This window comes from Lygodium microphyllum, chromosome 17 (genome assembly GCF_053477565.2).
Source record: "Lygodium microphyllum isolate KBCC chromosome 17, Lygodium_microphyllum_v1.1.10, whole genome shotgun sequence".
Taxonomy (NCBI): domain Eukaryota; kingdom Viridiplantae; phylum Streptophyta; class Polypodiopsida; order Schizaeales; family Lygodiaceae; genus Lygodium; species Lygodium microphyllum.
This window is the reverse complement of record NC_141151.1, coordinates 49,832,557-49,849,777: the sequence shown is the minus strand read 5'-3', so window position 1 is coordinate 49,849,777 and position 17,221 is coordinate 49,832,557. Positions and strand designations below refer to the sequence as shown.

General features: G+C 41.5%; 1 protein-coding gene across 1 annotated transcript in view; it reads right to left on the bottom strand.

Moving 5' to 3' along the window:
- The window catches only part of LOC148021872 (U3 snoRNP-associated protein-like EMB2271), a 68,993-nt gene that overhangs the window by 14,278 nt on the left and 37,494 nt on the right, over positions 1-17,221 (bottom strand). The window contains exons 2-3 of the mRNA XM_087697392.1: positions 9,263-9,599; positions 7,625-7,849 (exon numbers count right to left, since the gene is read on the bottom strand). Of these exons, the coding sequence (XP_087553518.1) occupies positions 7,625-7,849; positions 9,263-9,599 (562 nt within the window). The remainder of the gene's footprint in view (positions 1-7,624; positions 7,850-9,262; positions 9,600-17,221) is intronic.

Sequence of the window (17,221 nt, the reverse complement as noted above, 5' to 3'; positions counted from 1 at the left end):
GGGAAAAACTCAAATCCTAAACCCAAAACTCAAAAACTCAAACCCTAAACGCAAAACTCAAAACTCAAACACAAACAGAAGAAGGGGGAGAGAGAACACAACTCTGAAGTGAATGAATGTTGTAAATGAATGTAAGAGTGTACAGTGTGCTCAAGGGCAGAGCAGTGTCGGAATTGTCAGAAGTGGAGCAGCGGTGGAAGCATAAACATGTGCTGAAATAAACTGCTGAAACACAAGACAACAAGAGAAAAGAAAAGAACACGATACAGATGAGAACTCAGATGTATGCACGGGAAATGGAATCCATATATTTGAACACGAGACAGTCGCATACAACAGTGAGTCACTGGCTGCGTGGGCACTGGCACTGGCACTAGCTCCTCTCTCTCCACAGAGTCTACAGATGGTGAAGGTGATACTGACTGAGGAGGAGCCACTCAGTATAAATAGGCTGAAAAGTGGGGAGCAATAAAGCTGGTCGGACAGCATTAATGCTGGCCGACTGGTGCATAAAATGCCCCAATGGCATAAAATGCCACACCAAAAAAATACCTAAAATACCTAATAAAAATGCCCAGCCGAGATCAAACTCAGACTCACACATGAGCTGACAAATACTCTGCTAACACTCCCTCTCAAATCATGGGTAATCTGATACAATACAATAGTACAATGAAAAGGAATCAGAAACTATACAACATAGAACCACCAAGTAGAACCATGGATACCCAAGCAGTGGGTGATCAAGCCACCACCAAGGTGCCTCGGAGAGAACCTCATGTCGATGTCAATCGTACCAAACACCTGAAAATAGAGAAGATCATAGAATGTCTCTGTGTCCTGCACCAATGTCTCGGAGTAGCATACAAGACCATCCTATCAAAAAATGCCGTTGAACATATGTGACCATGGAAACTGATACCATGTCAGAAGTGGAGCAGCGGTGGAAGCATAAACATGTGCTGAAATAAACTGCTGAAACACAAGACAACAAGAGAAAAGAAAAGAACATGATACAGATGAGAACTCAAATGTATGCACGGGAAATGGAATCCATATATTTGAACACGAGACAGTCGCATACAACAATGAGTCACTGGCTGCGTGGGCACTGGCACTGGCTCCTCTCTCTCCACAGAGTCTGCAGATGGTGAAGGTGATACTGACTGAGGAGGAGCCATTGAGTATAAATAGGCTGAAAAGTGGGGAGCAATAAAGCTGGTCGGACAGCATTAATGTTGGCCGACTGGTGCATAAAATGCCCCAATGGCATAAAATACCACACCAAAAAAATACCTAAAATACCTAATAAAAATGCCCAGCCCAGATCAAACTCAGACTCACACATGAGCTGACAAATACTCTGCTAACAGGAATGTGACGTCCACCGAAGACGGATCCCAAGTCTGTGACCACCAGTCGGAGTGTAAAAATGTTGAATAGTGAATGGCAGCAGGCTGATCACCAAAAGGCAGCAGTCTGGAGGCTAGAAACTGGTAAATGCAACAATGTATCACCGATCGGAGGCTAGAAACTATGCACAGTCTGCTGTAAACAACAGGCTGAAACAATGTCTGAGAGTATCAAGGCCTACAATGCTGAAAACGCAAGTTGGCTGACCCTGGAGACGATGGACAGCAGGTTGAACAGCGGTCTGGAACAATCTGGAGCTGAGCACTGTCGCCTACAGCAATGGACAGGCTGAAGATAATGTGGCTGCAGTCGATGATGGTTGGACAACAGATGGAGGCAGGCTGCAGGCTGGAAACTAGGCGCAAACAGCAACAGAGGGTGTGTGGGCTGATGTAACCTGCAAACAAGGATAATCATTGAATGGGGGCAGCCTGTCTATTTATAGGTGAGGAAGGGCGCCCCAAAAATTAGGGTTTCCACTAAACTCTCTAGAATCGCTCCCCCTTTTAGGGTCTCCACTAAACTCTCTTGAACCACTCCCCGTTTTAGAGTTTTACTCTAAAAGAGCATTTTTAGTTTGTTTTGGGACTGTTTAAGAGACTAATCAGCAAGTAATGCATATTTTAGCTCAACAAATGGTACGTTGACATGGCATTATTCTTAATCTTAAAGAGGGAAAAGAGGTTTTATAATGACTATACAAAATCTATTGTCTGTCCTATAAAACAACGATGAGAGAAGAGAGAAATTCAGAGACTTGATGATGGAGAAGTAGAGGATGATAATGGAGATGGTTGTGACCAACTTTGGGCCTATCTTCAACTGTTGTATATGAGTTTACAACAAGGGAATTTCACATAGAATGAGAGAAAATGAGCTCTTTTTACAATAGACAAGGTAAGACTTAGTGCAATGAGAGAAAGTGTAGTAAAAGAGAAGTGTCTAACCACATTTCATGAAGTGGAGCAAGTGATGGACACTTGGAAACTTATGTGATAAATGCCTTGAAGCTTGTTTCTCCTTTAAGGATTTCCTTTTTGAACTAAGAACTTTAAAGAAATAGCAACAATGAACTTTAGTACAAATTGTCAAAGCATAAACTTACTAATTTTAGAATGTCATCCCTATTTTTATAATTAGCATTTTTAAGCCATCCCAAATTTCGGGACCCTCCCAACATGGGTAGCATATGAAAGCTCTTTCCGAGTACATTACAAAGACACTCCTTAAATCTTCATATGAGTTTTCTATGCAAAGACATATGTGATCCAAACTTTCAACCTACACATACACATTGTACAAACTTTTCGTGATCATGTCATCTTGATGGTTGTAATTGTCTAGTCTAGCAAATCTAACCCACAAACTTGAAGAAATTAATCCTTTTTGTGTCCAAACATGATTTTGATATGTTTTTTTCAATTATATGTGTCCAATCATGTCATAAAGCTAGAAGTGTGTACTATCATTCTTCTAATCCACTGCATGGATCCATCATTACCTATGATCACTCATCATCAATGGCCAACTCTAATGCACTTTTCTAGATAGTAATTGATTATAAGAAAACAAATTCAATAATTGATTCACTATGCAAATTAATTAAAAATGATTTATTTATTTTTTGTGACAACAAATGCATTTGCAATCTTCCACCAATCATCCTTGTGTATCAAACATGCAAATGCCAAGGACTTCCGCTCTGCCCTATCCTCCCATGTTGCCTACCCAAGGCTCACAATTATTCATATCAAGCCTTTGTGCACTCTAACCAACCTCTACAACAGAACAAACATGGATGCAAAGCACATTTTGGATAGTCACAAAAGCTCCAACTATTGTCGATCCTATACATGCCCAACAACTTCAACCTCTTAGTAATAAAACTCACCATGCTTTATGTAGTTAATAAAATGGTACCCACCCAAGGAAATTCATCCAAATCCTTAATCGTTAAATCCAAACTATGGGATACACAAGGTATCAAAACAATTATAGGAACCTCTCCTTCCAACATTTTACCCATAGACATAATTCAAACCATTATCTATAACAATCTATACAATATTTTTATGCCCTATTTTATTAATAGCCTTGCACACATAATTGAAAGTTGAAAATATATACTCCTAGAACCATTGTCCCAAAAACGAATGCATCAATGACATGAAGAAACATCACCTCTTTATATGATGAAACCATAATAATATACATATTTTGTTTTCCGATATTTGTGCACCCATCACAAAGCATTATGCATCCATACTTTACCCATATAACACTAAGACACTCCAGAGTGAATGTCCATCTCTGTGGGTGAACCTTATCTAAGAAGCTCCGTAATGCAAAGTCTCTCATAGGAAGGACCTTTGCCTAATCCCAACAATTAATGCAATGGTAATTATCCATTGTCTTGTTCTTAGAATATTGAATGACACGCCATATGTATGATTAACTTAGTAATCTCCCTAGTGGTTTCTTTCATGAATGTTTTTTGCATGCCTGCTCTTATAACCCCCCTTTGAAATGTCAAAACTATGGTTCTTTCAAAATGCAGTGTGCCATACTAGTGTCACCTACTTCACCACCAACGTTTCAAATCTCTTGAGAAGCCTATTTCACAATGCCAAGCCTCTTTATCCCAATTCTCACAACTACCTCAATGTCTCTCTATCCAAACAAAGGGACAATCTCCTATGGGACATCTTTGTAAAACACATTGCCGAATCCCTTTGCATGTGAGAAATGCACCTAAAGCATTGTAGCACCACCAGTTTATGTTATCCCACAAAATTTGCATGTCCATTACTATCACTGCAACAAAAAGAACTTGTATCCTTTTCAATTAATTACTTATTAAAATTGTTTCTTTGTAATTAACAAATATCTACAAAAGTGCATTGCAACTAGCCATTGATAAGTGGTCACTAGTTATGGGGAACCCACACAATGGGTTAGAATTAAGATAGTGCACGCTTCCACCTACATGATCTCATTGGTGTGACTATGATTAGAACTCGAGCGTATCAAACTTGCACACAAAAAGAATTAACGCCTTGGTGTGTAGGCTTGATCTGCAAGAATAGAGAGTTACAATCAGCAAGATGAAATAATCATGAAAATTTTGTATAGTGTGTTTGTAGGTTGTAAGTTTAGAATGCGCACATCTCTTCATAGCAATCTCATATACAGATTCCAATGTTGTTTTTGCAATATACTTGGAAAGAGCTTACAAATGACATCCCTATTCAAAAAGTCCCTAAAATGTAGGGTATCCTAAAACTTTAGGAGCCTCCAAATTGGCCTAAAAACACTAATCCTAGAAAATAGGGATGACACCAACAAAACAAACCGTATTCCTTTTTCAATCCAACCCTTTCATGTCATTGGCTTCGATCCACCTAATACAATTCCATAGAGAATGCATTGCAATCGAGGAAACCAATTGACGAGAATTTGGAACTCTCAACTAGAGGAGCATAGACCGCTTTTTCGATGACTGATTATACAACATCTACATCTATTGTGAATAGATCAAGGAAGGTGGTTGGGACCACACGATAGCTTGCAAAGGAAAAACATGCTCAAACACAGCTATACATGTGATGTAGAGACTATTGTACATGAAGAATAGAGCTTCTGAATGCAAAACCAAGAGGACAGCAAACCCAGAAGTTGGGCAGCTGCTAGTCATGAGCCAATCCAAGAGCAATCACTCTAAGATGCTTTGAATGGGCAGCATCATCTCTGATATAACTTATGATTGCATCCATCAAGCACCACAACACTCTAAGAAGAGTGAGAGTGGCTAAGAAAATGAGAAGTGTAACTACGAGTGAAAATGGATGCCCGCAAGATGCCGTTTTGTTAGGGATTTCAAGCATTCTAATTTGTAAAATTAAAGCTTTTAAACATAAATAAAGCTTTTTGAGGCTGATCTAAGGCTCAAAAACTAGAAGTGAATGCATGGCAATTACTTGTTAATGTTAGCCTTGATTTTTCCAGCTCAACATCATCTCTCAGGCCTATGAAAAAATCCCCAAGATGAAGAGAGTCAAACTCCAATCACTGATTAGCTCAAAAATGTTAATCAAAAGCAAGGTCCCCCATTAAGGACAATTCTATGGCACAGGAATCACAGTGAAGAAGATTATTAGCACTGAGGTAGGAACGCCACACAATCCAGCCAAGCCGTCCTTGTATCATAGCTGAAAACCTGACGGAGGACCCCCTCAATGAAGCTAACTACAAGGCCAAGGGTCGTGGAAGCCACTGAACCTGAAAGTAGGTGGGGCAAACCTCCATGGGTCATGTAGTGATCTCCAAGAAAGCTAATGGCCTCATGAGGTCTTAGGGCCTCCTGATGCTCCAAAGGACTTGGTGCACATCATAGGCATCATATCAGCTTGAGCAAAAGAAATATTCGCATCAGTTTTCATTTTTCCACATGAAAACTTTTTGTCAATGTCTCAATGTATTTAGAAGTGCTTACTGCACGAAATGGATGCCTTATTGCCTCGGGCATAGCACTTTGTTAACTAATGATTAACGATCTATCCCCCAAAACAGCAAGGTGGCACGAAGTGTACTTGTGTTTAGACACATATACTTTGGTGGCATAGTGAGCAAGAATCAATGACTAAAAGCTTTAGTGGAGTGCCTCAACTTGCCATGGCCCACAATAGGTGCACCTGATGATCAGAACTCCATCCTATAGGGAAAAAGCCATCACATCGTTCTAGCAAGGCTCAAACGGTGGGAGGGAGCAAAATGTAATCCTTTTTTGCTCCCCTCCTAAATGTTGCAATGAAATGGATTGAAGGAAATGAGCAGTCAAGATTAATTCAAGCCTGGGTCCTTAGGTGTTGCTAGGTAAAAAGAACAAAAAGAGCTCCTACTTGTGTATCGACTACAAGACTTTCAATAAGCTCAACCGAAAAGCCAGCTTCCCTCACCATGAATTGATGAACTGAGTTATTGACTCACTAGGGCAGGGATTTCAACAAGTCAAACTTAAAAGTCTCGCTATCCAATCAATATTGCTTCAGAGGACATTCGTTCAGACAGCTTTGGGGTTGTTTGAATTTTTTATGCTTGCTTTGGACCATTCAATGCATGTTTCCAAGCCGTTTGAATTGTCGGGCTGTATAATTTGCCAAGCTATTTGAATCTGTGGAACTTCCTTTTGGGTTCCAAGCTTATGGCCTAAGTGTCATAGCCTCTTCTATCTAATTCCTCAATGATGTATTAGTATAGAGTACATCTCAAGGGGACCATTAATGGAAACTGCATCAACTTTTGCAAGCAAACAAGCTTTTCATAAACCAAAAAAATTGTGAGTTCTTCATGGTGTCCATTTGTTAAGTACAGCACATCACAAATATGGAACCAGAAGCTCAAGATGATCATGAAGTGGCTTTGTCTATATCCCTTGGTGTTGACAATGCTCTGTGGAGCACTATGCACAACTAACATTGCATCTTGCAAACGTTGTAAGCAGGATTCTCCAAGGGATATAGACACGGAGATGGAACAGCACTTCAAGTCATCTATCATATCTGCCATGAATTGAGATTACTTAATCTGAATGCATGATTTGTGATGTCAGCCGCAATGTTATAAGAGTAGCATTGCAATAACACAGCCACCAGGTGGCTTATGCAAGAACAAAGCTCAAGGCAGCAGAGTTGAGTTATGCCAAAGAGTTGTTGGCTAGTGTCCATGCCTTGACAAATGGAGGCATTAATTAATTTGGAGAGATTCCTAAAAGAGCATCAACCAGCAAGCTTTGAACTACCTACTACTCAGTCACAACAACATACGACTTCATGTCAATTATGGTGGTGGTGGTTTCTAAACACTCGGTACTCTAAAAGTGTATACAATTTAATTGTAACTCGTGCCGTCACGCTCATGACCTAATTATAAAAAACCCAAACGGAGACATCCATAATAGAGTACACTCTACTTGCGAATTGTCATATTATAGCATCACACTTCATAAAACCATTTGATGGCTTTGCTTTACCCTTGCACAGGAAGAAACCATTTCAAACTACATGTCTCTTTCTTTCAGAAAGAACAACCGTTAAAGACTGCTGCATCCCAAAGTTGCATGATGATGCAGCTCATTTTCAGCATAACTTCAAAATGCTCTTATGCAAATTTTACGTAGGCTTAGACGTGATAGTGCTGAGCAATTAAGTATTACCTTCCACAACCGTAAAGTGCGATCCCTACCCGCAGATAATACCCGTTCCTGCCTCAGGCAGTCAATCGTCAGAACTTCACTTTGATGACCATAGAGAGTATCCATGTAAGACCTATCTTCTACACTCCACAATTTGATAGTGCGGTCAAACGAAGCTGACATGAGCTCTTGAGCTCCCTGTCTGAAAACAAGTGAAGAAATAGCCCCTCTGTGTCCTGGAAAGACCTACAAGAAGGGAAACATAAAAGATGGTGCATGTGAGCCACAATCGAAAAGAACAAGTATCTATACCTTTGAAAACAACATTAGCACTTCAACTTCAGTCGTTTGCACTTACCATAAAACTTATTCAAGTACAGAAATGACACTAGCAGCAATATTCACAAATTTCTTTGTACCTATTAAGAGGTCAGCCCCAGATAAATATTTTGATCTGAAAGCTTGTTGACACAGGTTTAAACAGAGTAGTACCAAAGTGATACACCTCCATATAATTGATGAGTATATGGTAACACAAGCATGTGATGCATTGTAAACTTGTGGGAAACTCAGTGCTCTCAAAACAAAACTAGATCTTACAGAAACATCGATATGCTTTGTACCCTAAGCACCAACTGAACGAATTCCCTATGAGAATACCAGACCTAGTTTGAAACAGCTCCAGGACCACTACCATGTCCTTTTACAGGCACTAAAAACAAGGAAGTAGAACATTGCTGCAGCTGCATATGCCCCATATTGCCACGTATAGGTGTTAATTGGTAGCCTGCAGGCTGTCTCACCATGGGACTACAACCACACAAACATAGATAACTTTATAAAGACCTCAAACTGCTCAATAAGCTTTGTACACATATAAGATCTATGCACACAAACACAAACACGCTTTTTTTTTGGTGAAAAAAATGTTCCGATTAAGTTAAAATACAGAAGATCTTACCACGAAGGTATGCACCATAAATAGCAGGAAATCACACAATCTATGAGGGAGTCTAAAGACTACTCTAACACAACTATATGTTGATTGTGGATGTAGCAATTGTCAAAGACTGGTTGGTTAGAAGTTTCCCTCTACACATCCATCTACCTGCAAGCACTACAAATGTATGACCTAGACAAAGTAATTTTCCATTTAGTTGCAGAAATTCAGATCTCTAAGAGTTGCCCAAATTCTTGTAAGTGAGAACTTCAAACTTCAAACATCTACACGTACACATCCTGAGATGTTATTAGTCTTTTATTCATTTGTTCTAGCAACTGTCAATTTGTCTACTTGTCTTCTGCACAAGATAAGCCTTGGGAATTGCACATCTCAATAGTAAGTCTTCCTGGTGTCTTTCTACAGAAAATAGAGCAAGTTATTTCCTTATTTAGATAGAACCACTGCAAACGCATGCTGCTAAGGCAGCAACAGGTTGAATCTTCAACGTCGCACAAACAGGGGGGCAAGAAGCTTAGTATAGTCACATGCACCAACAATGCTACTAATTGCAGCAGCTGCACCAATTGAATTTGAAATGGTGAATGACATGAACATCAGGCAAAAGGCTCAGAAAGTACGTGTCTTTTACCACTACTTGGCCATTTTTAACTGACATGCACGCACGTTTACTTTCAACCTTAATAAAGTGATCAAACCTGAATGTGTTCTCTTGTACGTGTATCCCATAAATGTATGTTTCGGTCAAGTCCACCACTTGCCAAATATCTGCCATCAGAACTTACAGCCAAAGCCAGTACACTTCGGCTACCTGATCCTTTCTGGCTTCTGTTAGGGCCTATAGGCTTTTTAGCTTCACCAGGCCAATTGTATTTCTCACTTGTTCCAGTCTCAACATCCCAATGGACAATTAATCCATCTTTGGAAGCTGAAAATCCACGTGCATCATCATCTGTCAGTGCAACCGATGTCACTGCCTGCCTGTGGCGCCTTCCTACGTTTCTTCCTTCCAAAGGAGTTGCTGGCTCAATAAGTCTGCATTTAGGCCATACAACATATAAGCCACCTCAACTAAAAACTCCAATAGACACACCTAGTCAACATAAAATGCACAATGAAAAGACACTTGCTATCCAAAACAGATGGATGCATTGTAAATCTAGGCATGCATATTTCAAGTGTACATGCATGCACGCACGGTGCATGCAAGCACATGAATGGACATTCAACCAAAACAGTAAAATAACTGAAAAAGAGTAAGAAAATGTATGAAAATACAGCACTACCAATGCAAAAAGGTGTACTAGCCTACAAAACATTCTTGATTAAGCTTATGCTATAAGTTTCCTCCTTACAAGCTTCCTTCATCAAAGCTTCTCCAAGGTGCTCCTCTTGTAGAGGCCTCTCCCAGATGTTACCTGCAAAGTAGCTTCTTCCTTGATAGCAATTCCTTTGATAAGCTCCCCATTGTAGATTCTTTTATTAGGCATTCCCCAATAGCACATATTTTGGGGTCAAAGTCCAAGTTAAGTGTGATTTCCAAGGACTGCAGCAATAAAAGTCTCTACAGCATTTCAAATGGAATGCCAAATCTTCCTATTCCACATGATTGTGATGCAAAATCCAACCTTTTAACGGAATTACAATGCCATATCCTCTTCTTATGATTTAGACTTTAGTAGTTTGCACAATTTTGGTACAAGGTTAGATGATGCCTGAACAAAGAGATCCACCTCCTCTGAACCCCTTTTTCCTTACTTTGACCTTGGAGCTTCATTTCCTATTCTCTTGATATTAACTATTGATTTTAGGAAAAGCGTTTGCCTTGCACATGGCTAAAGCTAACTGTTCCATCAAGGATCCATTCCATCTACCAAACTGTTCTAAACCCTCAAATTGGCGAACTGAAGCTATGACAATGTTGACTTAGCGTCCTCTGCACAAAGGTAGGCAAGCTTATCATCAAATGGCATCTACCTCCTTTGAAACCCTTTTGCCTTGCTTTGACAATGGAACTTTTACTCTTAATCTTTTGTTGTTTTTTGTATTAGAAGCTTTTGCCATATAAACTTGCATTTTGGGAAAAGCAAGTCCACATGTTAAGCTATCTCACAACTAGCATAAAACTTAATCTCACACTATTGGCTACCTTCTTTCAGCTCTCATTCAGCCCTGTAGCTCTTTCTAGAATATTAAATCACGCATGAAGCTCCGAAATTTTCAGTCGAACAGAAGGCTCAAAAAGAGCTATAAAAGGGTAACTAGTCTGTGACCACTTCTTGACCCCTAAGTCATCGCTAATTACGCCTTGCTACCATCAACCTTTGCCATCACCTCACCAATGAGTGGTTTTGATTGCAAGGATTTTGTTTGAGTTGTCCATCTATGTGTCAGAAGTGGAGCAGCGGTGGAAGCATAAACATGTGCTGAAATAAACTGCTGAAACACAAGACAAAAAGAGAAAGGAAAAGAACACGATACAGATGAGAACTCAGATGTATGCACGGGAAATGGAATCCATATATCTGAACACGAGACAGTCGCATACAATAGTGAGTCACTGGCTGTGTGGGCACTGGCACTGCCTCCTCTCTCCACAGAGTCTACAGATGGTGAAGATGATGATAATGACTGAGGAGGAGCCACTGAGTATAAATAGGCTGAAAAGTGGCCGACTGGTACATAAAATGCTCCACTGGCATAAATGCCACACCAGAAAAATACCTAAAATACCTAATAAAAATGCCCAGCCCAGATCAAGCTCAGACTCACACATGAGCTGACAAATACTCTACTAACACCCTCTCTCAGATCATGGGTGATCTGATACAATACAATAGTATAATGAAAAGGGATCAGAAACTATACAACATAGATCCACCAAGTAGAACCATGGATACCCAAGCAGTGGGTGATCAAGCCACCACCAAGGTGCCTCGAAGAGAACCTGATGTCGATGTCGATCGTACCAAACACCGGAAAATAGAGAAGATCATAGAATGTCTCGGTATCCATCACCAATGTCTCGCAGTAGCATACAAGACCATCCTGTCAAAAATGCCCCTGAACATAGGTGACCATGGAATCCCCGCCTTTGGCCAGACCGCCAAAGTGTCCCCTCATGTGAGCTCCAGACGAAAGCCTCCCGCTCTCTGTCAGATAACCAACTCATCATGAACCTGGATGTCAATCCCAGCTCCAGGATTTGATTCCGCCAGACTGAAGCCGATGCGTCAGGGACGTCCCTCTCTGGAACCTGTGCACCTGTATAAAAGTATAGATAAGGCGCGGCTGCCCCATCTGAACACCCGCTCACACTCCCTCTCTGGCACAAGAGAGTCGTGAGGGATGACCTCATCACCACCACTAGAAAGCAGCCGAGGAAGGGGCCACCAAGCCCTTCCCGCGATCCGAAGAAGAGGATCCCTTCCGCACCTTGGACTTCACCTTGAGCGGAGGATCTGAGTCGGAGTCTGATGAAGGAGAGAACTCATTGGTAGAGTCAACATCCTGCTTCATCTTCTGCTCCTTCTTCCTGGAAGCCGCTAACGTCTTGCAGCCCTTCCGCAAATGTCCCTTCTTGCCACAGTGGTAACACTGGGCCTTCGACTTCTTCTTCCCGTCACCCCTCTCTGAAGCTACATAAGCCTCGCCTCCATAATGTGCCGGAAGCCGCCCTTGTAATCTCAAGGATGTCTCATGCTCAAGAAGCATCGAGGTCATATGTGTAAAACTGACAGGAGTCGATGATGTCTACGCCCGCAAAGCATTGGCCACTCCATCAAACTCCGAGAGAGCTTGTAGAGGACCGTCCCGACGAGATGCGCTTCGGGAAGAGCAGATTGCATGTACCGAAGCTGGTCCTATACCTGCGTAACATGAAGAAGAAAAGACTGAATAGTATCTTTCGGCTCAAACTTCATCTACTGGAGCTGGCCATAAAGTGTGACTGCCCGCATGGTGAAAGGTGCCTCGTACATTTGCTGCAACTTCTACCATACTTCAGGAGATGTCCTACAGGAGGTAAACGCCAGTAAGACCGCTTTAGAAATACACCGAAGCAACGCCGAGTAAGCACGGGCATCGTCCGAGTCCCATGTGAGCACCGCTTCCTCATGGTTGTCCTCATCAAAGTCTTCAGGAAGAGGAAACGGACGGAGAGGTCGAGGAATAGCTCCACAGACGATGTACCATAAACGCTTCTGCACAAACCAAGCTTTCATGACAGCACTCCATGTGAGATAATCAGGTCCATGTAACTTATCATCAGTGAAAGTGCACGGAGGAGCCATATGGAGAGGATAAGAAGAGAAGTAGAGAAGAGATGGAAGTGAGAGAGGAAACACAGCCAAAACGCAAGCACAGACCGCAGAAAATGAGAGTTCACATGCAATATAACCCAAAATCTGATTCAATAGAAGACAAAATCTGCTGCAGAAAGTCAAAAAATCAGTCAAAAACTGCCAAAAACAGCAAAAACGGCCTAAATTAACAATCACCCAGCCATGAGAGATACTGAATCAGCAAAAACGCAGGCTGTAAACTGCAGAAAAAACAGGTAGAAAACTGTCGCCAGCGGCTGCTGATGGAGAACGTAGGCAGCAAAGGGTGAGGAGGCAGCAAGCGATGGTAAAACTGCAGAAAACGCAGGTCAAACAGGTCGCCTGTATTGAGCAGCAGCCGCCTGAGCAGAAAAGGGGAAAACATTCTTGAAATCAGCAATAAAACACAGCAGAAACACAAATCCTGAAAACTGATACCACGTTAGAAGTGGAGCAGCGGTGGAAGTATAAACATGTGCTGAAATAAACTGCTGAAACACAAGACAAAAAGAGAAAGGAAAAGGACACGATACAGATGAGAACTCAGATGTATGCACGGGAAATGGAATCCATATATCTGAACACGAGACAGTCACATACAACAGTGAGTCACTGGCTACGTGGGCACTGGCACTGGCTCCTCTCTCCACAGAGTCTGCAAATGGTGAAGATGATGATAATGACGGAGGAGCCACTGAGTATAAATAGGCTGAAAAGTGGGGAGCAATAAATGCTGGTCGGCCAGCATTAATGCTGGCCAACTGGTACATAAAATGCTCCACTGGCATAAAATGCCACACCAGAAAAATACCTAATAAAAATGCCCAGCCCAGATCAAGCTCAGACTCACACATGAGCTGACAAATACTTTGCTAACACTATGCTCCTGTGTTTAAAGTTAAGGTTGGTCATATATGATAGACCATGATGCATGTAAATGCTCATGTTGTTGAATTTTCAATTGATATGGTATATGAAGTAACAAGATATATAGTTTTTTATGTTAGCTTTGTACATTTCATGGGATAGGCATTTACTTTGTGCGTTTGAACTGGACACCTTCATGGACAGCAAGCCAGCCATTCTTAGAATTTGGGCGGCACAATCATGCTAGCTGACCTGTCACTAGGCGGCATCCCAAATGCCTATACATGCACTCCTCCAGTCTCATTCATCCTCATGCATCCTTGGAGAGATGAAGATTGCAAACACTACTGTTGGTCATCATTGTGATGGTAACCAGATGGTATTTTACTATACATCTCAGGCTTCCTTCATGGATTCCATTGCCCATTCATTCTGACTTCTTACATTCAGTCAAGCGACCTCTCCCTTAGCTGGCAACTTGATTGCTGCTGTTCCAGCTGCTGCATTTTCAGTTCAACAGGCTGCCTTGCTGTCCAGCATCACCACGGATCTGTATTCAACATGCATTTTACTGTAGTACAGGCCGCCCAGCATCAGACCACACTTTTCCAGCTATCACCCAGCTGTTTACTGCTGTGTGACACCAGCTGCACTCCTCTTCAAGAAGTACACTGCTGCCTTTACCAGTTCCAGCCTTCAAGACTACTGTCCAACAGGTGGTTACAGCCCTCGGGATCAATCTCCAATGGATGTTACTCTCCGGCTACTCCCTCAGTCCACTCTTCAAAGTTATGTTTCTTCTCTGCACTTCACAGTTATCTTTCTTCTCTGTTTGTGTTTTCGCATGCCTTTGAGCATCTTGTACACACTTTCTTTCATTTACAGCATTCATTGATTTACTTTAGAGTTATCTTTCGTCTTTCTTTGTGTTTTTGCATTTTTTTCTAAGTTATTGTGTTTTAATCATGTTAGTAAATATTGTGTTCTCTCAGTGCAATCTCTAGAATATCTGGACACCCCTCTCCTACGTACGTGATCAAATACAGTAAGTGGAGGAGTGGAGTATATATAGGCCTTACAACAAGACCCTAGACAAATTTGAAATAGACCTATCCTAAATGAGCCACCCAAATGCCCATAAGATCTCCCAAATAACAACTTAATAAGCATATCTAAAGACTAAGATCCATGAGATGTCCAGTTTGGACACCCTCTCTCAAAACATGCATGAATAGCACAATAAAATACACAATGATGGGAGCATACAAGCCCCTAGGGATCATCACCAGGTCTTGTACCAAAACAATGATCTGGCAAAAACCTATACCATAGCACATACAACAATGACACCAAAAACACCATGGATACTCCAATCTCCAACATTGGCCAAGTGCTAGATGCACCTCGGTAAAAGCTGATGTCAATGTCAATCTCATTACTGTCACACGAACAAATCCATGGTAAGCGTGCTGTGACCATGGATTCCCCATCTCCGGCCATCCCATTGAAGGGATCCCCACATGTTCGAAGAGAGGAGAAACAACATCTCGGTCACTATTGAACCATCCCATCATGAGCTTCGAAGTTGTTAGGTTAGGATTCAATAACAATCACATACTCACAATGAACAAGTGAACAACAAAAGTACAATCCCGAAGGTACTAAGTACCACACCCACTAGCAAGTATTCACACAGGGAGAAAACCCTTCTCCAGTAGGAAGGTAAAAAGTGCCCATGGGATAAGGAAGCGTTCATACTAGAACTTAGGAGGAACACGGTAAGTGTAACAAACCCCCCTCAAGTGAATGATGTGAACGTATGCATGGAATAGGTAGATCAATCCACAAACAGTATCAAGTCGAGAGTCTGCAAAAGGCTTCGAAGTTCTCCCTAGAGACAGCTTTTGTAAACACATCTGCCAAGTTGTCTTGTGTAGGGACTGTGACATTAAAGTGATATTTAATGTGACATTAAGGTCACAAACATTGAATGTGACATTAAAGTAAGTGTAACTTATCATCAGTGAGATAATCAGGTCCATGTAACTTATCATCAGTGAAAGTGCACAGAGGAGCCATATGGAGAGGATAAGAAGAGAAGTAGAGAAGAGATGGAAGTGAGAGAGGAAACACAGCCAAAACGCAAGCACAGACCGCAGAAAATGAGAGTTCACATGCAATATAACCCAAAATCTGATCAATAGAAGACAAAATCTGCTGCAGAAAGTCAAAAAATCAGTCAAAAACTGCCAAAAACAGCAAAAACGGCCTAAATTAACAATCACCCAGCCATGAGAGATACTGAATCAGCAAAAACGCAGGCTGTAAACTGCAGAAAAAACAGGTAGAAAACTGTCGCCAGCGGCTGCTGATGGAGAACGTAGGCAGCAAAGGGTGAGGAGGCAGGAAGAGATGGTAAAACTGCAGAAAACGCAGGTCAAACAGGTCGCCTGTATTGAGCAGCAGCCGCCTGAGCAGAAAAGGGGAAAACAGTCTTGAAATCAGCAATAAAACACAGCAGAAACACAAATCCTGAAAACTGATACCACGTTAGAAGTGGAGCAGCGGTGGAAGTATAAACATGTGCTGAAATAAACTGCTGAAACACAAGACAAAAAGAGAAAGGAAAAGGACACGATACAGATGAGAACTCAGATGTATGCACGGGAAATGGAATCCATATATCTGAACACGAGACAGTCACATACAACAGTGAGTCACTGGCTACGTGGGCACTGGCACTGGCTCCTCTCTCCACAGAGTCTGCAAATGGTGAAGATGATGATAATGACGGAGGAGCCACTGAGTATAAATAGGCTGAAAAGTGGGGAGCAATAAATGCTGGTCGGCCAGCATTAATGCTGGCCAACTGGTACATAAAATGCTCCACTGGCATAAAATGCCACACCAGAAAAATACCTAATAAAAATGCCCAGCCCAGATCAAGCTCAGACTCACACATGAGCTGACAAATACTTTGCTAACACTATGCTCCTGTGTTTAAAGTTAAGGTTGGTCATATATGATAGACCATGATGCATGTAAATGCTCATGTTGTTGAATTTTCAATTGATATGGTATATGAAGTAACAAGATATATAGTTTTTTATGTTAGCTTTGTACATTTCATGGGATAGGCATTTACTTTGTGCGTTTGAACTGGACACCTTCATGGACAGCAAGCCAGCCATTCTTAGAATTTGGGCGGCACAATCATGCTAGCTGACCTGTCACTAGGCGGCATCCCAAATGCCTATACATGCACTCCTCCAGTCTCATTCATCCTCATGCATCCTTGGAGAGATGAAGATTGCAAACACTACTGTTGGTCATCATTGTGATGGTAACCAGATGGTATTTTACTATACATCTCAGGCTTCCTTCATGGATTCCATTGCCCATTCATTCTGACTTCTTACATTCAGTCAAGCGACCTCTCCCTTAGCTGGCAACTTGATTGCTGCTGTT